Genomic DNA, 25,401 nt, shown 5'->3' with positions numbered 1-25,401 from the left:
GGAAACTAAACAGTGCTTTGTTTCTATTTTCTTTTAATGACTTATCCTTCATTCCTGCCAGTAGAGTATATTTTTATCCTATTTTCTCATATTCCAAGTATTCTAACATGATAAAAGAACCATCCTGATAAGGATCATGTTGTTGTTGTTGTTGTTGTTTTTTCATATTGCATTTGTCTGTAAACCTTCCTTAGGCATACCTTTGTATGCCTAAGGAATTTAAGGAAGAAAAATTTGATGACTAGGAATTCTTACCATGTTAGTATCTTTTTTTTTTTTTAAAGATTTTATTTATTTTTTTGACAGAGATCATAAGTAGGCAGAGAGGCAGGCAGAGAGAGAGGGGGAAGCAGGCTCCCCGCCAAGCAGAGAGCCCGATGCGAGGCTCGATTCCAGGACCCTCAGACCATAACCTGAGCCCAAGGCAGAGGCTTAACCCACTGAGCCACCTAGGCGCCCCCCATGTTAGTATCTTAATTGAAGAAATATTTAGTTCTCTAACCATCTCTGCTTACATAAGAGAGAGATCTGTGCTCTCACTGCCTTATTTCTAGAACCAGAAATCATCATTAATTCTTCTAACAAACCTGTGCCCAAATCAGAGATGGGAAATCTTCTCCACTTTCAACCTAAAAACTGGTAGTACTTATTTCCCCTTTTAAATTTAAGGACCCCAAGGACTATAACCTGACTCCGGAGACCCAAGAACTTAAGTACTTTTAGGGGATTATGTATGTATTTTTATGGCATATATGATCCTCTGAGGAGAAGCATGAGAAATTTTGATTGATTGATATCTTTCTTTTTCTGACTGTAGGTGGACATATCATTATTGTAGAAAACTAAAATACCTAAAGAAGGAGAATTTTACCCATAGTTTCACAGCTGTGTTAATAATTTGTTATGTTTCCTTCCAGACTTGTTGATCTGCATGTGTATGTGTGTGCTTATAGATTTTTTTCATTTGGAAAATAAAATATATACATACCGTGTGTATAGTGTGTTGTACCTTTTTTTTTTTTTTAACTCAACATCTCATAAACATGTCTTCAAAAATACTCTAATCTCCTGCATGGCAATATAGTATCATTTGATAAATTGTCCTATTGGACATCAAAGTTGTTTCCAATTTTTGCTATTATGACCGATTTCATGATTGGTGCCTTCAGATATAAATTTTCCTCCTCATCTCTGATCTGTTTCTTTGAGCTGCATTAACTGGTTCAAAGGGTTTAATATTTTTAAGGCTCTCAACTCCACATTTGAAAGGTTATTATTTCTTTCCTGCCTTTCTTAAAATTCATTAGTGTTTGTCTCCTAGACTTTTCTGTTGCCATATTCTTAGGCACAAAGTAAACTTATGTTCCTAGGATGAGGGCAAGGACAGGGTAGGCAGATGGAGAGATTAGTTATTTTAGGAAAGGACATGCTTAGGACATAGTAAGTACTCAACTTGTGGATGTTATGAGGATGTTAATTATCACCTAGACTTAACCAAATTAATGACCTGGATCCCTGATAGAGTGCGCAGCCTAGTGCTGGTGTTCTGGTGGTGTGGAGCAGAGTTGTGTCAGTGGTCCAGCATGTGGGTAGATCCACTCAGTTGCCTGTGATTGTGGCCCTGGAACAGTGTGGAGAGAGAGGGCTCACACTCCTAGCTGACGCCTCAGCAGCAGCACACCCCTAACCCCATTACCCTGACTGCTGTGTTGAAATGCTTTCATGCATTACAAATTAGCTCTTTGTCTTGTGAAACAGCAGAATTCCCTCTGCCTGTCATGCCTTCCTTCCCTTCTCAGGGCCGGCTCTAACCCATCCCCAAGTCAGCCCAGACAGGCATGACGCCCTGAGCTGGGCTGTGTGCCGATGCTGGGACCACCCCTGTACCGTGGGACCACCAACCCCTATTCTCCTCTGTCCCCACTGCAGGGGAACTGTTTAAAAGTTAGTTTAAGGGAGTACTTTTTCTTTTTTTTAAGATTTTATTGATTTGACACAGAGAAAGCACAAGCAGGAGGAGCAGCAGATAGGAGAGGGAGAAGCAGACCCTCTGCTGAGCAGGGAGCCCAATGTGGGGCTCGATCCCAGGACCCCGGGATCATGACCTGAGCCAAAGGCAGATGCTTAACCCACTGAGCCACCGAGGTTTGCCCAAGGGAGTACTTTTTTAATGGGGGGGGGGAATCATAGCTGCAAAGTATGGGAGAATTTAGGAGACAAAGTCGATTTAAGGAAGTACTTTTTTTAGGGAAAAAACTATTCTACATGTGGAGGATTTTTGGTAAATACAAGGCATTTTTAAATTGGGAGAGAAAATCTGGTGTTGTAAAATCCCCGGAGCCTCGTACAGTTTCATTGGCAGATTCCTTTCAGGAAACAGCCCAAAACTAGAGCCATTCAACAACAGCAAAAGAATTGGTAAATGTATCTGCACAAAAGTTTGAAAAGTTCTGTAGAGCAGAAACACACTTTAGTCAGAAAGCAAAGTGAGAAAAAGTAATTTCATGATGTTGGAAAGAAAAATGGCTAATTTTCCTAATAATCCTTAAAAAGCTACAGAAAAATGAACAAGAGACATGGGAACAACAAAAGAGAAGTAAGTAGCCAATAAGATAGGAAAGGGCATTCAACATTTCTAATAGTGAAATTAAAGCAAAAAGACGGATTATGATCTTTGGGGGAGGAGGGGGGGAGGCCGGTCAATTTAGCAAAGACTAAAAAGTGTGCAATTTGGAGAGAGTGAGATACTCACCATTGGTGGGGTTGTAAATTATATGAAATGATTCTGAGGAAATTTAAAGATAACTGCCAAAATTTTGTATGTAAATACCTGACCCAGCAGTTTCTTTCATTAATAGGAATTTCTGAGAAACCTAAAAGCTTTTAAAGATTTGTGTACTAGGATATTCACTTATAACATTACTGATAATAGTGAAAATTTGGAAGTGATGCCAGTGTTCGTCAATAGGAGTTCATATAAACAAATTATAGGATGTTCATTCACTGAAATTCTGTGTATTGTTGAAGAATGGAATTAGTTGGTATGTCCCGACATGGAAAAGGACACAAGATATTTTATGTGATAAACCCTACTTTTGGAAGATAGTACATAAAATATTCCTTTCCTCCCCGCCTTTTTTTTTTTTTTTTTTTTTTTTGTAAAATATGTATCCTTAAACCTAGTTTGGGGGCTCATGGGTGGCTCAGTGGGTTAAGCATCTGCCTTTGGCTCAGGTCATGGTCTCAGGGTCCTGGGATCGAGCCCCGCATCGGGCTCCCTGTTCAGTGGAAAGTCTCCTTCCTTTCCCTCTGCCCCTCCACTCCTGTTCTCTCTCTCTCTCTCTGTCTCTCTCTCAAATGAGTAAATAAAATCTTTAAAGAAAATCTAGTTTGAATAGGATGACTGCATTAATCTTTCTATTTCTTGGAAACCCTATTGAGAAAGCAAAGAATTGTGGAACGAATTTATCTTTCCATGAGTGGGGGGACAGAGAATGCGGAGAATGGATGAGTGTGCAGATGGGCAGTCGAAATGCTGACCTGGCCACATTCCTTGACCTCATCTGCTGTTTAGCTTTGTGAACACCACCTATTTTTAATCTCCTTCATGAAGAACACCAGTACTTATGACGTGGTTGATACAGTAGGAATGGTTATCTTTTGTTTATTATCCCTGCTGGTGACTGTATGTTTACATTTTAAGTTGGTTTGTTTTTAATGAAGCCCAAGAGAACCGCCTCAGTGTAAAGCTGGACAGGGTTGTTTGTCATCCCAGTTCGCTGTAGTGCCAAGTGGCATTTCTACAACAGATCTGAGGGAGAGCTTTTATAGCCTCTAAAAACAAGATTTTGTCTTCCATGTCAGTCTTTGTTTGCCTGGTTTGATGAGTCTTGTGAGTTCATCACTTCCTTCAGGTTATCAGAACGTGAATCACCTTATTGCATCAGTGAGGTTGAAGTAAATACCACATTAGTTTCTCATTTTTGATATGTGGAAATGGAAGCACATAACAGTATGTCAAGGAATACATAGCTGCAGAATATATAATTAGATTTATTAATCTTCTGACAGATGTTTTGTTGTAAGTTGCCTGATAAAGTCATGGATGAATCTATGAGTTTGTCTCAGTTCCACACTGGTTTCTGAGTGTTCTGCTGCTTCATGCAGTTCCTACCTTACCGCGCTGGTGTTGTGTATCTATGCTGCTCAGTGAGATAGCTCCCAGCCACAGGTGCTAGCCAAGTGTGGTTAGTGGAATGGAAGAACTGAAATTTTTTTTTTAATTTTATTTATTTATTTGACAGTGAGAGAGAGAGAGCACAAGCAGGGGGAGTGGCAGGCAGAGGGAGAGAAGAAGCAGGCTCCCCCCTGAGCAGAGAGCCCAACATGGAATTCGATCCCAGGACCCCGGGATCATGACCTAAGCCAAAGGCAGCCTCTTAACCCACTGGGCCACCCAGGAACTGAATTTTTAATCTTATTTTAATTTAGTCACACAAGTATATAATATCACTTGATTTGCTTTTTTTTTGTTTAACATACATTATACATTTTCAGTGACTGCCTATTAAATGGTAGGGTCATAATTAGAATATTTTATCCCTCCCATTTTTTTTCTCTTTTTAAAATTGAAGTATAATTAACTTAGAGTGTTAAATTAATTTCAGGCGTACTGTACAACACAGTAATTTGACACTTCTATATGTTACTCAGTGCTCACCACAGTAAGTGTGGTCACCATCTGTCATATACACCATACAGTATTATTACAATATTGTTGATTATGTTCCCTATGCTGTGCTTTCCATCTCTGTGACTTATTTCCTGGATAATTGGAAGTTTGTCCCTCTTAATTCCCTTTATCTATTTTGCTCTCCCCTCTCCCACCTCCCCTCTGGCAACCACCAGTTATATATAGTTCAGTATTTTCTTGTTTGTTTTGTTTAGATTCTACATATAAGTGAAATCATACGGTATTTGTCAGACTGACTAATTTTACTTAGTATAATACCTTCTAGGTCTATCCATGTGGCCCCAAATGGCAAAGTCTCATTCTTTTTTCTTGATAACATTCCATCATATATATTTACCATGTCTTCTTTATCCATTCATCTATTGATCCCTTCCATTTTGAAGTAGGTATCTTTGGAAATGTTTCAAAAATGGGGTTTTAGAAATATTTTAGACTGCTATTAGTCTGGACCATTTTAAGGAAGTAATTTCTAGGTTTGTTACTATTCTGTTAAATTTTTAGTTTTCATTTAGGCTAAGAATTTGGGAGACTGCCAGAAACCTAATCTTGGACTCCATACTATGTTACTATAGCATATGGCATTATCATGTGTTTTTTAAATAGCGAGCCACTGTTAGCTTGTTTAAAAGTCAGTTGCATGATGTTAGTAATATATATATATATATATATATATATATATTTTTTTTTTTTTTTTTTTTTTTAAATGCAGATCCCTATTAAGCAACAGGCCACATTTTAGGTACTCATAGCGCATGTGACCGGTGGCTCTCTTAGTAGCACAAATCTAGAAGATCTGAATGTCACTGTTCATCACCTTCAGCTGGTGGACATTTCTGGAACACAGTACTTAACAACTGTAGAATACATATTCTTTCAAGTACACAGGGAACTTTTCACCAGGGCAGACCAGATGCAAGGCCCTAAGATACTCTGAAATCAAAAGATTGAAATCTCACAGAGTACATTCTGTGACCACGTCAGAAAGTGGAAAACAGTTAACAGTAAGTTACCTAGAAAAGCCCTCTATCTGGAAATTAGGCACTATACTTCTAAATAACTTAGAGGTCAAGGAGGGAATTAGTGGAAAATCAGGAATTCCAAACTAAAGGATACGAAAATATACCCTATCAGACACTTTGGGGTTTAGCTAACACAATACTTGGGAAATGTATAACTTTTTATGGTTATAATTAAAAGGGAGAGGCTTAAAATGAATGATCTAAGTTTTCGTCTTAAACTGCGCAAAGGAAAAAAAAAAGACTAAACCCCAGTTAAGGTAACAGGAAGAAAAGGATAAGAGGAGAAGACTGTAAAGAAAATGAACTACAATGTGATATCTCTTCCTTTTGATAACTTGTACTCAGTAACTTGTTAGCCCATAAGGACCAGCAATAAAATTAGTAAGAAAAAAAAAAAACCAACCGTGTACTTTATAAGTAACCAATTTATAGGTAAGATAAGGATTGAATTAAGCTAAATAATTAAAATCATGTTTATGTGAGAAGCCTCAACTTCCTTGAACTCAGATTCATTCTAGTGCTCTGATGTGCCTGTTTTGGAAGATAATTTAATCTGGGTGGGGTGAGGGGGTGGCTTCTAGACATATTTTATAAACCATGAAATAATTTTACTGATTGAACCAGCCAGGCATTCCTGAACCCATGCAAGAATTTTAAAGCTGAGAATTTGAACTTCATTTTAAAATGAGCAAGTGGCGTAAGCAGCTGTGTGCACACCCCCTTGAGAAGATGTGTGTTGACTGTCAGGACCCTGGCATCTCCAGAAGAGTGCGGAAGTGATTGGCTCTTAGGAATTTGCATAAGCTCACTGAACTGGAAAGAATGAACATTTAATAAAACATTATACTTTTTTCTTATAGGTTTATAGACAAGAAAGAAAGGTTAAGCCAACTTAAGAGCAAGCAAGAAGAATTTCAAAAAGAGTGAGTTTCCCTTTTGCTTTTCTCTTGTCACCATGTGGTTTAATTCAGTGGTATGGTATGCAGACACATGGACGGCTGACTTGTTGAATTTAGGACACAGTCTCAAAGTGGGGAAGAGCAGTGCCTCTGGGAGAAGCAAAATAGAGATTATCAAGTTCCTGGAAATCATTGAGATCAGACCCAGTCCCTTTGCAGCAGGCACTCAGTGACTAGACCCATGAGAAAGACCCCTGGCCCGGATAACTGATGTGCGGCAAGTGGGTCCGGAGCAGGCAGACAAGTGGTCGTTCCTGTAAGACATCACACCTTCCATTTATCTTTCGTCTTCTGGATCAGCGCTTTCCTAAGCATGGTCTTGGTATCGCCTACCTCAGAATTCATTAGCTGAGGTAACAGTTAAAAATGCAGATCCTCGGGGTGCCTGGGTGGCTCAGTGGGTTAAGCCACTGCCTTCAACTTGGGTCATGATTCCAGAGTCCTGGGATCGAGCCCCACATAGGGCTCCCTGTTCAGTAGGAAGCCTGCTTCTCCCTCTCCCACTCCTCCTACTTGTGTTCCCTCTCTCACCGTGTGTCTCTCTGTCAAATAAATATATAAAAATCTTAAAAAAAAAAAAAATTTAAAAAAAAATGCAGATCCTCGATCTTCTACCCTCAGCTGTTCTGCGGTCTGGAGGGGAAGGTCCTGGCATCCGCACCGCTGACGAATCCCACCTGCTGATTTGAGCATCGTCCGTAGAATCTTCTCTCCCAAACTGACCTAGTCGCTGTTCTCCAGATGCACCCCAGCTCTCTGTAAACATCTGTGAGCAGATTAAATCTTCTAAGATGCCCTGCGTTACAGAACCCTGCTTAGATTTATTTAAGTCATTTCTCTAACCCAATCACAGAAACTTTTTGTTTCTTCCATAGAACACTTCACTCCACAAAACAGATTTTTACAGATGCCGGCTTGTGCCATTTCTTCGGGAACTGAGCATCACATTTTAGATTATGAATTCTCTCGTAACTGTTATTGTTAATAAATGTGACTGATAGAAATTACTGATTATGACTGAGGACAAAGGCTCTGGCTCTTACTAGAAATTGTAAATGTTTACAGAAAGGTTCTGGGCAGCATTAAAAGTGCAAAGAGAAGGAAATGAGAAAAAAATAGAGAATTTGGAATTTGGAAAACATTTTTATTTTTTTATTTTTCTAAAGATTCTATTTTTAAATGATCCCTGCACCCAGTGTGGGGCTCAGCCTCACAACCCCAAGATCAAGAGCTGCGCCCTCCACTGACTGAGCCGGCCAGGGACCCCGGAAAACGTTCTTAAGTGCTTGAGTCTCACTTTGGTATTTGCAGACATTTTTAAGAACTTACTTTAAAAAAATGTTGATTTTACATTTTTGAGCTTCACAAAATTTATTATTGTCTTTTCTCTGTGCAGAGTGTTAAAAGCTATGGAAGGAAAATGGATAACAGATCAGTTGGTAAGCTGTAAGAAGTATTTAAATAATAATATTCTTTATACTTGACGTTACATGCTTTTCAGTTGGTAGTGCTTAGAATATCACTTTGAATTTAACTTTATTTTAATCATTTTTTGGCAGCCCTCTATTTGTAGTGTGGGCTCTCAAATATTTTATCTAGATGCCAAACACAGAGTACTGGCAATTAATTACAGAGCCATTATAAAGGGTTAAGTACAAAGTCTGATATTGACATAGGAATACAAGAATGACGAACTATCCTTTTTGAAAAAACTTACTCATTGTAAACATACACTCCCTACACAGACTGATGATTAAATGTGAAAAGTAAACTCATAAAAATATTAAAATATGGGAGAGTATTTACAAATGTAACCTACAGATGAACAGACCTTTATAAGCTATAAAGGAAAACATCTTCACAGACTGCCTAAAAGTTTTAAAGTTCTGTATGTTGAAAACTCTAGGCAAAATGAACATAACTGGGAAAAAATGAGTATAGCATATGAAAATAAGGGGTTCAGGGGAGGGTATATGATATGGCTAGTGCTGTGAAGTGTGTAAGCCTGATGATTCACAGACCTGTACCCCTGGGGCAAATAATACATTATATATTAATAAAAGTAATAAATAAAATAAGGAGTTCGATTGATAACACTTTTATTCCGTGTTGGTGGGAGTATACATTGATGTATTTGGTTGGAGGACAAGTTAGTGGTTTGTTGGGGTGTTTATGGTTTTTTTCTCACACATGTGGTATTTTCGGCAGGTTTCCTCCTAAGAAAATACATGAATGCAGAGATTAATGGATAAAGAAACTGATTGACCAGAGTGTGGGTAGTGATCCATAAATATCTTAAAAGCTCATTAAATAGGATGAGATAACTGATACTGTGTAGCTGTCCAAAAGAATCCCCAGTCCATACATATTGATACGGAGTGATATCCAAGAGTTTTCTAATGATAGAGCAAACAAAAAGTAGGCTAGGATAAAGTATGATTCCCTTTGTGTGTGTGTTTTAAATATAAATATACTCTAAAAAATCTGAAAAGAGGGGCGCCTGGGTGGCTTAGTGGGTTAAGCCTCTGCCTTCAGCTCAGGTCATGATCTCAGCGTCCTGGGATCAAGCCCCGCATCGGGCTCTCTGCTCAGTGGGGAGCCTGCATCCTCCTCTCTCTCCTCCTGCCTCTCTGCCTACTTGTGATCTTTCACTCTGTGAAATAAAGTCTTTAAAAAAAATAAATAAAATTAAATTTAAAAAATATAAAAATCTGAAAAGATACATATCAAAGTTTAATCTCAATTACCCCTGAAGGAGTCAAGCTAGTGATCGCTTTATTTTTTCTCTTCTGTGATGTTTGATTTTTTTTTCACAATAAGCATCATTCATAATTTTTAAATACTTGGAGTTACCAAAACAAAATACACTGTATGGGAAAAGACTATTTATAAAGAATCCCATCCCCATTTTTCTAAATTCCATGTACTGTTTTCTAATTTTTCTATCAAAAATGTCAGTATTGCTTCTTGAAGACTAATACTGTTTACAAGTGAGGACGTCTCCTGGCTGTTTCATCTTTGAGTCAGTCCATGGGGTCCCATGGGTCTGTTCTCAAGTGTCCCTCCAGGGAGGGTGGCACTTCGTACCTGAGGCAGCTCTGTAGTCTGCTCTGTCTTATACTGTCAGGCTCCTTAGGCTGGCGTTAAACACCATAAATATTTGAGTGCTGTCTTAAGCTTTTAATTATCCACATTTATAGAGGCATTATAGAATAGGTAATCCTACTTTTTAACAGACTACCAGGTTGCATTTTTCCTAATCTTTTATTCGTCTTGGGGGAGAAAACCTTCTGTTTTTATTGAAGTTTTGATTATTTTGCAAGTAATAATTGTGTATTGTGTTAGTGTGATAATACAGTGATGTTAATGTTCTCCTCAGTAAATAGCATGAAGAGTTTAGAGCAGTGCAGCCGTAGAACTTTCTGTGGTGATGCAGATGTTCTGTGTCTAAACCCACCAGTATGGTAGCCATTAGCCACATGTGGTGTTGAACACTTGACCTGTGGGTAGTGTTGAGTAGGAACTGAATTTCATGCAATTTCATATGACTTTTAAATAGCCACATGTGGTCACTAGCTGTATATTGGACAGAGCAGGTTAAGAGCATATACTTTGCCATTTTTCTCTGTCCTCATTAACACACGAAAGAACTGTGTGTATTTCTTTCTCTCTGTCTTAATTTCTGACCAGCTTCTGCACTGAACCAGAATAACACTTTGTTTTTTCATAATCCACTGTAGTCACAAAAGTTATAATAAATATATTGGTCTTTTCTTCATTATGTTTTCTAAGATATGCCTCAAAATAATGGTGATCCTAGGTTGATAATCCTGTTACTCATAAGAGACCAACATTTGTGATATTTTTTGCATACTTTTTTTTTAAGAGATGGAAAATAATGTCCTGCAAGATGAGGATTGAACAGCTGAAACAAACAATATGTAAAGGGAATGAAGAAATGAAAATAAGTAAGTAATCTGTCCCCCTTCTTCTAGACCTAATAAAGGGCTAGTGTGGAATGCCATTGGCTTCATAAGCTAGAGAGACAAAGAGAGGAGGGGCGGGAAGGCAACAGCAACTTGGAAAGGTTTCCTGCTTGCCTTGCTTCTCTTGTCAAGCATTTGTATAAGAATTTTAAGTAAATATTTTTCCAAATATCTGTATTTTATATACACACATACACACAAATATAATGACCTTTGAATAAAGTACTTTTCTCAATTAAAAAGGTTAAGGAATACATATTTCCCATTCGCCTGCGCTAACAGGAAGCATGGTACTCAGTTATAATTATTAGTTCACTCCAAAACCACAGAATATTGGCTTTTTCTCTCCATTAGTGAGTCTCATGTACATTTTAATCTGTATTAATCTTACATTGTATTTGTGTACCTCATCCTTCATCGTAAATGGTTGTCACATTTTAGGAGAGTCCTCTTAGAAACCCTGTATCCTTAGACATATCCCGTCTGTTTCTGAAGATCATTGTTTAAAGTTCAGAGTGAGTCACTGTCATGCCTTATGACTCCCTTTCTTGTCTGCTTGTTCTTTCAGAAGCAAGTATTTTATAGTGGTATGTAATAGAGCAAAAGCTTCCTTTGAAAATGTTTGTCCTCATAAAGGGCTCCTGTGGAGTTTCACAGGATTAGTCAGTCCGAGAGGAGGGCTGCGTGGAGAGGAGCTGCTCAGAACCACACACAGCCGGTTACCCACGGAGCTTTGCCTGCGCCTCCGCAGGCTCTGGTTCAGCAGCAGCGTAGCAGCCTGTGACTGACCCCTCTCTCCCCATCCTCCCGTGAGGCTCACATGTGCTCCCAGGTGTCTGTGACCCTCCTGGAACTGCTGGATTCACTGAGTTTGTGCCTTGCCTGATGAGCAAGTTTAAATCTTTGATGAGCTGAATTTCACAGATTCCTAACTCCCCAAAACAAAACGACCACCACAGAAAAGATTTGGCCCTAGAGCAGTGGACCCTGTGAGAGTGCTTCCCATCCCTACAAATCCTCAGTCACCTGGTGATGCTTGTACAATCTAGAGAGAGAATCCTGGGACCCACCTTGGACGTAGGAAGTTCAAGTCTCATGCGTGGGGCCAGGGTCAGTGGTTCTCAATCTGTCTGTAGTAAAAGACCCATTTTCTCCCTCTCTGATTTCTAATCTGTCATAAATTGATCCCAGTACTTTTGTAAAATACAATAAAATGCTAGGAAAATGATTGCACACTTGAGTGGTATGTCCGTGTCATATTGCCATGTCACAGAGAAATGTTGCTGAGCTTATTACTCTGTATTTCTGTACCTCTCTTGTCTGACTGGTGAAAGTTTACTGACGGGCCCAGATCCAGGGGCCACACTTTGAGTAGTACTATTCTGGGTGGCACTGATGACTTACCAAGGGATGGGAACCACTGCTCTTTAGAACATAAATGCAGTCTAGTTGCCACCCTTTAGACGAGACTCAGAAAATTCTGCAAACAATTTTAGGGGAGTTCATGAATTCCAGAAACTATGCATGGTCTCAAGTCCACAGATGAAGAGCTTGTTACTCAGCAAATAGTATTTCTTAAAAATTTTGTTGTTAAAAATATCACATATATTCAGAAAAGGTCATATATTATAAATTGTAGAACCTGATGAGTGTTTCTCCAGAATCTTTTGGTGTTATGTGTCATGATACAGAATAATACAGATATGTTATATGGTATAGATAAGGAAGTTGGATTGTATGAACCTTTAAGGTTGAGTCGATTGGTGTTATAAAGTTACTTATCCAGACAAGCAACAGTAGATGACAGAAATAGTGTCAGTGTTTTTATGTTTAGGGAGAGATGGCATGGAGAGAAGGACAAATGAAACTCTTGAGTGCTGAGTCTGCATTAGTGCAGATTAGGTGACTGGTGATCTCCTGCCACCTGGGAAGGGTCACGATATCAAGTTGGAAACTGTTTTTAAAAAATCTGACCACCATGACCGGGGGCCTTGGCCAGACATTCATTTGAGCACTTGTAAAGATCTTAGTAGTGGTCATGAAAATGAGTGAGCTTGCTGGAAGATAAGTGTGATGGAACCAGCGACTTAAACATTAGAACATCCACACTGAGTGAGAATGGTAAAAAGAATGCACAAGTGAGGGGAAATAAAATTGCGGGAAACCTTATGCCTGCAGCAAAGTGCCTAATAGATAGCCAGATAGCCAGTAAGTTTTTCAAACTGGATTAGATACCTTTTCTGCCCGCCATGGTTATTCTTCAGTGCTTACCATTAGTCAGGTACCTTCTGGCTTAAACTTGATAGTTGTTGAGTGATTCTTTGAAATGATGACTACAGATGGAGACCCGGAGCCCTTTCACTGGTGGGCCCCTTTGATTCATTTGTTTATATAAGCTGAACTCCCAGTTTCCACTTAGTGAACATTATGTAGTTAACCTGATGGAGGTTTTGCTTTTGGTTTAAACCGCAGGAAGATGCTTACCCTTGGGAGGTGGGTTCTGCAGTCCCCAGGAGCTATTTATAGAGTTAATTGTTGGGTGTGATTTATTTCAGATTCTGAAGGCCTTCTCAAAACCAAGGAAAAGAACCAGAAGCTCTACACTCGGGCACAGCGGCACCAGGAGAAAAAGGAGAAGATTCAGAGGCACAATCGCAGACTTGGTGACCTGGTAGAAAAAAAAACCATTGACTTAAGAAGTCATTATGAGCGTCTGGCAAAACTTCGGCGATCTCATATATTAGAGCTCACCTCGGTCATTTTTCCAATCGAGGAAGTAAAGACTAGTGTGAGGTACAGTGAGTCTTTTGACTCTAGGAATAGATCAAGTTTCAGAGCAAGTATATTTCAAATATGGCAGCACCTCATTTATCGGGTTCGTTCTGGGGTCATTGGCTTTCCTGGTAATGAAACTGAAGTCTTATCTGCTTCAGCAAACAGTACACACTGCATGAAATTGGGGAGGCTGCCAAGGTGGAGGGCGGTGGCCCTCAGAGACGTGGGGCCCTCACTTGTTGACTGACCTGTTGACTTAGGCTTTTCCTGGTAACTAGCTGCAGGCAAGCAGTGAAGACCATGAGTTTAGTCTTAGGCTCTAGTGCGTGGCTACCCTCAGGAGTCATCGGATGGACAAGACCGTGGTTACCCACCGGCATGTTCATCAGAGTCACTCAGGAACTTTTGAAAAATACAGGTTCCAGAGGACACACCATCCGGTCCCCAGCCTATCTCGTAATACCTTTTTTTTTTTTTTTTTAAACTTCCCAAGATGATAATTGATGTTTGAAAACTGCTACAGGGGAGTTCATTTGCTTTCTCACTAACCATCAGGTTGTTCCACTTGAGGATTTTCCTGTCTCTTTTGGTTGCCCTCACTGCCCAGCTTCCTTCCCCGGCTGGCCGGTGGACTGTGACTTGTAAGGACCATTACTCTGCCTCCTCCCCTACTTCACTGTGTCCTTTCGGCCTCTGCCCGAGTTAACTTCCTAAAAGCCTAGAGGTCTCATTGTTCTTCTGGCTTGAAACCCTGCTCTCTACCAAGTAATTTTTCATTAGTAATAGTAGTAATTAGTAATTAGTAATAGTAGGCAAATATAAAAATAAAAAGGCTGATTCAAAATAGAGCAGAATAGAAAGTTTAGAAATAGACTCTAAGGTAGCCTTTTGGGTCAGTGAGGAGAAGTTAGGGTATAAAACAGGCGACCAGGCCTTTGGGGAGGAAAAAGCTCATAAAACAGAAACATTATGCTAAGTTAGAATCTTTTTTTTTTTTTTTTAAGTTTATTTTATTTTTTCAGTAATCTCTACACCCATAGGGCTCCTCACCCCAAGAGTCAAGAGTCATGTGTTCTTCCAACTGAGCTGGCCAGGCAGCCCCAGTGCTAAATTAGATTCTGATGGACTAAGGTATCAGTGTTAAAACACAGTAAACAAAGACATGGTCTTAAGACACTGTCTCAGATTTGAGGAGACCAGGGAGACCAACAGCTGAATGTGAACTTGCAGAAGAGAAAACATGGAGAAAAACTTTCTCCTCTCTGTGCTGTTAAATCTGTTAAAGCAGTATATGATACTATATGCTGATACTTTTTTAAAGCCCATAGTTTTGAAGTTACTTCTGTAAAAAGGTTTCTTGTCCATTCACATTTCTCAAACTTGTTACATGGAAGAAGGAAGAAGCAGAAGTGCCGCTCAGAACTGGCCGTAGTGCCCCGCTCCCCTCCCTGTGACTGCCAGGGCCCTCGCCCCACAGGCATGGGGTGGCTGGAGGAGAAAGGATTGAGAACAGAACCTCAACTTAGTGCAGCGCAGACACCCTCCCCAGTCTGCCCCTTTCCCACCTACTTTTCCTACACTGACACCAACCCAACGGCAGGGATCGTCTTGTCTCTGCGCTGCCACTGAGCACACACTGTCCCCCGCACACACACACACCCCTGCCCCCCACCCCTGGTGGGGCGTGCTGACTTCTCGCGCCTTCCCACTCTCCGGGCCCTCAGTTCAGAGCGCCATCCACGCTGTCACAAGTATTTCTGTGTGGATAGTAACACTGCATTTCCCTTTTGCATGGTGCGGACATTTGTACTGACAGCCCAGAAGCCATTGTGGGTCAAAACTGCTACCTTGACAGATGTCTGAGCAGTGACGCCAACTGTGTCACCTGCCGTCGTATCCTACCGCATACTTGGATTTTCTGAGAGAAAAGCATTTCACGTCAAGGACGCTCTGGATGAAGCAGTTGAAATCATATTTTTATTTAAATTTTATTGTCTTGATCCTTGTGTACACATCGTTTTACTCGACCACACGATGAAATGGGAAGTGGGAAGAAGCTCTTTTGCTCCGTTCTGAAGGGCCGCAGCCGGCTTACCAGAAAGCACCCGAGTGAGTTGCAGGTGGGACGAGTTGGTGTGTGCATAGGACACTGTTTTTACTTGAAAGAACTACTGCAAGACTTGGCTGTGAAAGAGATTTTCAGAAGTCTTGACCAGTGCTGTTTTGCTGTGTGTTTCAGTGGTTAACAGACAAAGCCACTCTTCACAAATTTTCTTGTTTTGAAAAGTACAGCGTTTTTTTTGTTTTGTTTTCGTAAAAATATACTGTGTTAACATATAATAGGTTTATTATTTCCAAATGAATGAATCACTTAAAATTTTCTCAGATTTCTAATACAGGCAAATATCAATAATCTGCCCATCACAAAAGCTCTTTGGGGTTCTCCAAAAATTGCAAGTGTGTAAGCATGAGACCAAATAGTTCGAGAACCTGATAGTGAGGCGGCAGGTGCCACCCTCTCACATCGGCGCGGCCTTCTGTGCCACAGCGGTTTCAGCTTCATCTTTGATAGAGTTACTTACCTCTGTATATTCCAGTTAAACTGCTGTCCTCGCGTGTGCATCTTTCATGTTCTGCTGGTCAGGCAACTTGCATGCTCTTTAAAACCCATTCCCTTGAAATCTGTATGTGTGTTCTGATTTTCAGAGATCCCGCAGATGTGTCCTCGGAGAGCGACAGTGCCATGACCTCCAGCACTGTGAGCAAGCTTGCCGAAGCCCGGAGGACGACTTACCTCTCGGGAAGATGGGTCTGTGACGATCACAACGGGGACACCAGCATTAGCATCACAGGGCCTTGGATTAGCCTTCCCAACAACGGGGACTACTCTGCCTACTACAGTTGGGTGGAAGAGAAGAAAACCACGCAGGGGCCTGGTGAGAATCAGAATAGTCTTTGAAAACTTAGAAGTACGTATGGTTTTTAATTGAGGTAAAATTTACGTAACGAGATGAACAGCTGTAAAGCGAACAATCCCGCGGCATGACGACATTCGCCATGTTGTGTGTCGGTATCCAGAACACTGGCATCACCCCAGACGGGCACTCCGGGGCCTGGAGCTGTCATGCCCCTGTCCCCTCTGCTCCCCGCCCTGGGCAGCCCCTACAGATGAGATCAACTTATGATGGTTCAGCTTACAATTTTTTTATTTTATGATGATGCAAAAGTGATACATGTTCAGTAGAGTTCACGCTTTGAATTTTGAATTTGGATCGTTTCCTGGGCTGGTGCTGTGCATGTGTACTCTCGGGGTGCCAAGCCCCTGAGGCCCCCAGGCAGCTCTGTGGCTGTGAGGGTGCACAGCCGGTGGAGACACCGATAACTGTTTCATGTTTCACTTCCAGTACAGCATGCAGTGCATTGCGTGAGATGTCCAGCATGTTGTTATAAGTAAATGACTTTGCCCAGCTGTAGGGTCAGTGTTCTGGGCCTGGGTCAGGCAGGCCGGGTGAAGCTATGGTGGTAGTTGTTTAGGTGCCTTAAATGCATTTTCAGCTTAGGATATTTCCAATTTACAATGGGTTTATCAGGACATAACCCCATCCTAAGTCGAGGAAGATCCATAATTTTGTTTTCTGTAGGTCTAGAGGTATCTATTTTGGATATTTCCTAGAAATGGGATCATTCAATGTGTGACCTTTTGTGTCTGGCTTTTCTTAAATAGCGTAGTGTTTTCAAGGTTCATCCATTTTGTGGCATGGATTAGCATCTCATTCTTTTTATGACTGGGTCATATTCCATTGTATGTAATGTGGATATACCACGTTTTATATCCATTTTTAGGTATTTCACTTTTGGGGGGCTGATACTGCTTTATTTATATAAAAGACCTCATTAGTTAGTATATTTAGCCAGTAGAGTCTTGTTTTTGTAGTATCTTTGTAAAAAGCTTATTTTTAGCAGCCCAGATAGAAATTGCCCAATAGAAAAACTCTTTAAAACTCCGGTAGCTTTCTTTGGTGGAGAAAAGATTGTTCATTTAGTTATTTAGCAAATACATAGTGAGTATGTGCTTTCTGTCATGAACGGTGCTAGGTGCTGGTGAGACAAAGTGATGTCACCAAGACAGTTGTATTCTAGGTGAGGCCTTTCTGAGGAGGTGACATTTAAGTTGGGCATTTACTGTTCTAATAAATAATATATTATCAGGTCCAAGCAGTTCAGACTTCAGTTTCATTTATGTTGGGTCTGTCTGGGCTCATTTGCTTGGGTTACGTTCCACACCGCAACAATCAGAAGCGATGAAATGTTAATGTGTGGCCAGGAACGTGTTGTTAGTCTATTAGGAGCAAAACATAACCATCAACAATGTAATGATAAAATTACAGATCATAAAATCTAGGTTCCTTGGTAATTTTCGTTGAATTTAAAGCTGTGTGTGGTTGTTTCTCTGCCTCAGACACGGAGCACAGTAACCCCGCTTACACGATCAGCGCCGCCTTGTGCTATGCGACTCAGCTGCTCAACATCTTGTCTCATATACTTGACATAAATCTTCCCAAAAAGCTGTGCAACAGGCAAGTAATTGAAGGTGACGAAGTCCTCTTTATCACAGATCTCGTTTTCCTATTAGGTACTTACTCTAATTAAACCAAAAATAGGAATTTAAGTATTATTAAGCCAGAAAAACAACTGTGAAATGTTGAGATTAATTTCCAAAGCCTACTGTGCAAGTTTGTTTCATTATCTTAAAATTGCACATGAAGTCTTCGAGAAGACCACGGAGAATTCTCCCACTTGTGAAAGTAATTGAAGGAAAATCTAGGATCTTCAGAGGGTACGCTCATGTGTAAGAACTGGGTAAATCATAGCGCCTGAATATAAAATAAAAAACATGTGGCTTAGAATTCAAAAAAAATGTAAGGGTGCCTGGCTGGCTCAGGGGAGCATGTGACTCTTGATCTCTGGGTTGTAAGTTTGAGCCCCACGTTGGGTGTATAGATTACTTAAAAATGAATTTTGTTTTTCTTTTTAAGATTTATTTGAGAGAGAGCTTGCGCATGCAGGGGCCGGGGGTGGGGCAGGGCGGGCAGAGGGAGAGGGAGAGAGGCCTTTCAACAGACTCTGCCCTGAGTGGGGAGCCTGACACGGGGCTCGGTCTCATGACCCTGAGATCATGACCCAAGCTGAAACCAAGAGTCATATCCTTAACTGACTGGACCACCCAGGCTCCCCAGAATAAAATCTTTAAAAAAAAAAAAAATGTAAACATTTACAGCGTACTCAGTTCTAAGTTCTGCTCAGTTCTACTAAGCTCTTCCTACGACTGTCCAGTCATCCTTACATTTCAAGCCAAATAAATATGTATTATCATCTCTCTCCCCTTTTAAACACAAAAGTTATGCCAGGGTGTTTTACACCTTGCTTTTTGAGTGTTTAACAAATATTTGAGCCCTTTTCTGGGCACTGAGAGGGTACAGTGGTGACGAAAACCTAATCCTTGCCCTCTTGGCCCTTCATTCTAACAGAGAAACAGATAATCAATGAGCGGTGTGTCCGCTGGTCATGAAGCCTGTGGAAGACACGAAAGCAGAGTGGAGGAGAGGGGACGGGGAGGCAGGGGCTTGCAGTATGTGAGTGGGCTCATGTGCGATCACCTGTGACCCTGAGGGAAGGAAAGAGGGGAGCAGGCCACGTGGGTCCATTGGCGCCAAGAGAAAGCCCTGGGGAGAGCGAGGACAGTGAAGAAGGTGGGGGTAAAAACTGGGTGGGCCTCGTGGGGCATTGTGAGCCTCCAGCTGTCATTCTGCACAGAGCGGACAGGTAGCAGAGGTTTCTCTGTGTGGTGTGCCACGATCCCACCAGTCCCCTATTTCTGTTCACAGAGTAGTCTCGTACATTTGTCATTTCGTTAGTGTGCAGGTGTTTGTGTTGAGTAACTTTTCCGAAGTGGAATTGCTGGTCAGAGGGAATATGCATTCGTAATTTTTATAGATGCGGTGGAATCGCTCATCATGAGGGCAGTTCGTTCTTAGAAAGTCTCTGTTGAGTCTGACTTATAAAGAAGCAAAGGATGTGGGGTATGTTTTATACTCAACTGTGGTGTAAAATACACTCTTCCAAATAGACTTTTTACCATAGAATTTCCTCGGAAAGATACAATTTTACAAACTGTATGTTTGTTTTCCAGTGAATTTTGTGGGGAAAATCTCAGTAGACAGAAATTTACTCGAGCAGTGAAGAAACTGAATGCAAATATTCTTTACCTGTGCTTTTCTCAGGTATGGAAAATATGCTGTGAGCTCATTTTTGATGTGTTACTTGGTTGAAAATATTAATCAGTTTTTTGCTTTTTCTAGCATGTAAACTTAGATCAGTTACAACCACTGCATACTCTCAGGAACCTAATGTACCTGGTCAGTCCGAGCTCTGAACACCTGGGCAGGTAAGAATGCTTCTTGCTTTTTTCTAAGTGGTGGTGCTGTGAGTACTTCTAAGCAGAGTGGTTGTGCGTGTCGGCAGAGCCCAGGGGCCTGGTCCTCACCCCCAGAGTCTCCACAAAGGACAAAAATAATGTGGTCCTGTACAGAAGGGCAGAGCGGCTAGTCAAATTTGAGCCTTTACAGTCCTTACATAATCATTTCTCGGAAAATTAATATCAGACATTTTTAACACCTAAAATGAAATAGAAGACCCCAAATGTTCCCGGAGGGGGTGCCTTGTGCCACACTTGAAGACCAGAAGCCATTTCTTGGACTCCATGTCCCTTTCTTCTCGGCGCTCTGTAGTGTCTGTCCCTTTTCCTGTGCCTTTCCTTTCATGCCTCCTCCCACCATAATAGTTCTTCCAGTCATCTTTTTGTCTTTCTGGCCACCATCAACTGGAGATAAAGGGTATTAGAAGTTTCAGGGGTAAACTAGTTTAAAATCCATTAGGTTAAGAACAAGAGTCAGTAACAAAAAAGACCAACCAAGGCTGGACTGTGGGATCCTTCTAGGCCCTCAGCCCAACCTAGAGGAAGCTTTTCTTTAGAACCATTCAGGTAACCCCTCTTGAGTACATACCCTTCTTCCATGCTCTTAGCAGTCTGTCCCTACATTCTGAGATACGACTTAGTTAATGTATTTGTACTTTTGAAAGAGGCTAAAGAAAATAAAAGGCAGGAATGTTCTTTTGGGGAGTCCCCTTCCCATCGTTCATTTGTCTTTACAACTGGAACCAAGGTTCAGGGGGCCTTTACTCCGGCCAGGGTGCTTGGCTTCCTCCCCATGACCGGGAACTTTCCATGGGAATCTGCCCTTAGCCACTGGCTTGTGTTTTCTTCCCCCATCCCCCACCCCGCCCCCACCTAAAACAGTAACTTACCTGGGACATAGAACCCTGTGGAAAAAGCTGTGCACTCTCTCTGGGGAACTGCACACACACATCTAGAATTTTATGCCGTTTTATAGGGAGTTCATGCTCCTTGCCTCAAATTCCATTCATTAGTTCACAAAGCACCTGTTAGAAATCCACCCCAGTTTTAGTGGTTGATTTCTGTGGGTTTGTTTGCCATCCTCTTTGTACTTTATTTGTATAGAGTTGAACATTAGGAAGTTTTTTTTTAGAAATTTTATTTATTTATTTGATAGATCACAAGTAGGCAGAGAGGCAGGGAGAGAGAGGGGAAAACAGGCTCCCCGCTGAGCAGAGAGCCTGATGCAGGGCTCGATCTCAGGACCCTGAGATCATGACCCAAGCTGAAGGTAGAGGCTCAGCCCACTGAGCCACCCAGGTGCCCCTCAACATTAGGAAATTAATCCTTAATAATAAGAACTAATATTTATTGAGCCAGTATTTCATAGGTGGGCTGATTATTCTTATTTTACAGAAGGGGCTGGCTGGTAACTGAAGCTTAGCGTAGTCAAGTAATTCGTGCTCATGATCACAGAGGCAGTCAGAGTAATAGAGCCAGTGTCCCAGCCCGCATTTGACTCCACAAAGTGGTAGATGCTCGTGCTTTTAACCAGAACACACCACTTAATCACATGAACAGATTTAAAAAAAAAAAAAATCAACCTGATAGATGCCAGAAGAGCAGTGAATAAAATTCAGTTCCTATGAATAATTAAAGAAAACTAGTTGCAAATTAAAAGATTATTAATTAAGAATATCTACCTTAAGCCTACAGAAAAGACTATTTCAGTGACATGTTCCTTGTGTGTATGTTTAATAAAAGCATTCCTCTACAGTGAGGACAAGAGAAGGCCTATTGTCGCTGCTATGTTCACTTCGTTCTGGAGGCCTAGGCGAAGCAGAACAGTTTTACAAAGAAGTAAGGTCTGTTTATGCCGGGAAGAAAGAAACTAGGTTGGTGTTGTTGCAGATGGTTGAACTGGCCATCCGGGAGAGCTCGCTTGCTTATGTGCTGACGGCTAGTCAGATGACAGAATGAGGAGAGGCTCCCCTTTACTGTAGCAACACAAACTATACATTACATAGGAATAATCTTTACAAAACATGTGCAAACCATAGAAAGAAAATAGGAAACTTGAAAAAAACGGTTCAACATCTATTTCTTGAATTTCTGCTAGACAGCGCGTGAGGTGTGGGCCCGGATGAGAGAAAGCCCGAGGCAAGGAACACCCTCAGGATTTTCTTGGAGAGAAAGGCTGAGTAGTATAAAAATGCTCCTTCTCTCCAGAAGGAAACCTGATCAGAATTTCAACAGGTATTTCATGGAACTTTGACAAGCTAATTCTGAAGTTGAGCTAGAAGCACAGGCTGCAAGGAAATTTTGGAAAAGAATAGTAAAGGATGGGCTTGGCCCCTTTTAAAACATAGCGTAAAGGTGATTAAACCAGGTGCTGTTAGCATGCAAGTAGGTGGAGCAATTAGACACAAAGAAGAGAGTCCAGAGATGGGCCCTGTCCCTCCAGGGAGGATAGCACGACAAGGGCCGGCCTGTTGAACCAGATAATAATAGATCGATAGCAGCGGGCCGGTGAGTATTCATACAGGGACAAAGCTGGACTCATACTACATTCCGTATGTAAAAATAAATTCCAGATGATAGAAAAGACCTTATTTTATTTTAAAAAAAAAAAAAAACCTATAAAATAGCTAGGAGAAAAGACAGTGTTTTATAATCACAGGGTGGGGAGGGAATTCCCATGCAAGCCACAAAACCCCCAAACCATGAAGGAAAGGAGTTACATAGTTTACTGTGTAAAAACTCTAAATGCCTCTGGTAAAATACCCGATACCAGAAGGTTAAAAGATAAGCAACAGTATATTTTGCAGCCTGTTTATCAGACAATGGATTAAAAATCTAGACCACTTAAAATTTCAAATCTGTAAAAGAAAGGCAGACCTAATAGAAAAATAGCCAAAGGATTAATCCAGGCAGTTCACACAAAAGAAATGCAAGTAATCCACATTCAGATGAAAAAAGTCTTCAGCCTCAGTGAAGAATAAAGAAGTGCAATTCAAAACAGCTTTCCAGTTTTCACCCATCAGTTAGGCAAAAATGGAAAGGATGGACGATATCCAGTATTGGTGGTTGTCCTTAAAAAAAAAAAAAAAAGGCTCTCTCCTGCTAGGGGTGGATTTCTTTGGAGGGTCTGACGTTTTCTCTCGGCTTGCCCTTGAGTCAGCTCTCCAGTTAGGGTAGGGGTCTGTGTGATATATGTGAAGCGCACATTCTCAGCCTGGCTCATTACATCTGCGTTGGTGGTCCGTGAGCCGGGAGTCCAGGAGCTAGAGCTTCAGAAGTCCCCTTCTGGACCTGCCTCAGTCAGAGTCAAGGCTGTAGAGAGACTGTTATTGGAACCTGGGTGGGACTTCCTATTTCCATGGAGACCAGCTGAAGTGAGGATCCCATCCAGAATCCAACATAAATCTTCTTTGAAATAAATTCAGACTTGCAAAAATAGTCAAAATTGCAAAAAATAATAGTAGTACAAAGACATATATATCTTTACCCAGACTCACCTTGTTACTGTTTTGCCTTATCATTTGTATAATCTCCATAAAGACACACATACACACATTTTTTTTCCTGAACCCTGTGTGGGTAAGTTACATACATGTATCATGGTTCTTGACCCCTAAATACTTGTATATGTATTTCCTAAAAATAGGGGTATTTTCCTTTTAACCAACATCAGCAAATTTCACACTGATACAGTAGTTTAATCCACTGCCCATCTGCACGTTTTGTCTGAGGACCAGATTAATGTCCTGTACAGCACTTTCCCCTCCAGTATATGATCCAACCTAGAGTCTGGTGCTGGATTTAGATGCTATGTTTCTTGAACCTCTTTTAAATCTGGAATGTTTCCACGGCCTACTTTGTCTTTTACGACATTAACACTCTTCCCTTCGTATTACTAGAAATTTCTTTCTGAATTTGGTATTTCTTCGTAGTGAGATTTCAGGAATCCAAGCATTCGAGGTAGAACACTGCCTGGGCCAGGTGACCATCTGTCCCTCGTTGGTGATGTTAATTTGATCTCCCAGTCACGATGCTTTCCACCTTCTCCACTGTCTAATTCCTAGATTTTTTTCCTTCCTTGCAACTAAGCAGCAGTCTGTGTGGAGACACTTTGAGACCATGCAGTTATCGTGCTCATCAGAATTTCCCCCTGGGTTTAATACTTGTTGATTTTTCTTATCGGATTCAGTCTTTACTGTGATGTTGCCTACATTAATATCATTATCATCCAGACTGTGTAGTTTACAAAGAGCTAATTCTTGTTGTTGTGTATCTGTCCAGTAATATTTTTGAAATATTTTGCAAAAGAGAGTTTTAAAACCAAAGAGGTCATCTTGTTACCTTAATCGATAAGAATAATGCCCTGCAGCATCTTGAGAAAATTAGTAATTTTTATTCCCTGGTGACATTAAGTATAAAAGATTTAATTGTTTTGCTAATTTTGTGTAATGTGTCTGGCTAAGCGTATGTTGGGCAACAAAAATTGCTCCATCTGGCCACTTTGGGAATCATCCAGTGGTTTTTCAGTTGAAATACTTCGCTGAGTGCCTGCTTCATGTCACCAGACTCTGCCCTGTGGGATTCCAGCGGAGAACTGGAGTCCCAAGTGGCTTCCCACGGAGCTCTGCCTGGAGGGAGTATCACCCCCCACCCAATATCACTCCTGTCTGTCTCCTGGGAACACTTTTGAGAGGGGGTCTGGGGACAGTGGCAGTCCTGTGCCATGTAGGTAAGGCAACATCAAAGAGAAACAGAAAACAGGCTATGCCTCCGAGCTAGCAGGGAGGCAGGCTTCATGTGGCGCTAGGTGCTGAGGCCCTTGGACAACAAAGCTCAAAGGACGGAATGAGCGGGCGCTGTGTTTAGGGAAGGAGGGAACCCAGCTGAGGTGCTACGCTGTGAACATTTGTGCGTAGGTGACGCGGGAGGAAGGGATGAGGCGGCTGCTGCTGGCTGCAAACAGACGCTGCTGCGAGGAGGTGCTGCTGCAGAGAGGACCTGAGCTGGGGCACGTGCGGAGGGGGACTTACTGGGTGATACCAGGCAGGAGCGTGAGGGTGGCGGCCCAGCTGGCTTGTTTTAAGAAGGGTCGCCTGGCTCAGATAACCTGAGATGAGCCGGAGAGGTTAGCCCTCACGTGGAGGGCTCTGGCAGGCCATGAAGCTAGGAGGAAAGAGAGGCGTCGGAAGAAAATCTTTTGGAGTAGACCTGTTTACCAAGGGGTGGGGGGAGGGAAAGAGAGAAAAGAGATGAATTGTAAGCAGAGCTTTTTAAGGAAACAGGAAAGGAATACTCAGGTAAGATGCCAGTTGGTTTGTTTAGAAAAGCTGCAGGGGGTCAAGGGGAGAGGCTCTTGGTTCTTAATGCCTTCACCCCTTGCAAAGTAAGGACTTTGGGGCTAGATGGAGGCCTTGTGAACTTGGGAATCCCTGGT

The 25,401-nt window shown here is 41.4% G+C and overlaps 1 protein-coding gene across 1 annotated transcript in view; it reads left to right on the top strand.

Annotated features, from left to right (window-relative positions):
* The window catches only part of LOC111162436 (autophagy related 14), a 35,699-nt gene that overhangs the window by 6,019 nt on the left and 4,279 nt on the right, over positions 1-25,401 (top strand). The window contains exons 2-9 of the mRNA XM_022526857.1: positions 6,633-6,695; positions 8,128-8,170; positions 10,618-10,699; positions 13,273-13,510; positions 16,199-16,428; positions 17,952-18,069; positions 19,683-19,773; positions 19,852-19,937. Coding sequence (XP_022382565.1) covers positions 6,633-6,695; positions 8,128-8,170; positions 10,618-10,699; positions 13,273-13,510; positions 16,199-16,428; positions 17,952-18,069; positions 19,683-19,773; positions 19,852-19,937 — 951 coding nt within the window. The remainder of the gene's footprint in view (positions 1-6,632; positions 6,696-8,127; positions 8,171-10,617; positions 10,700-13,272; positions 13,511-16,198; positions 16,429-17,951; positions 18,070-19,682; positions 19,774-19,851; positions 19,938-25,401) is intronic.

Source organism: Enhydra lutris, unplaced genomic scaffold (genome assembly GCF_002288905.1).
Source record: "Enhydra lutris kenyoni isolate GAN:26980312 unplaced genomic scaffold, ASM228890v2 scaffoldscaffold4, whole genome shotgun sequence".
In the NCBI taxonomy this organism is placed as follows: domain Eukaryota; kingdom Metazoa; phylum Chordata; class Mammalia; order Carnivora; family Mustelidae; genus Enhydra; species Enhydra lutris.
Note: the sequence above shows the minus strand (reverse complement) of the source record. Positions and strands in the feature narration are given on the sequence as shown.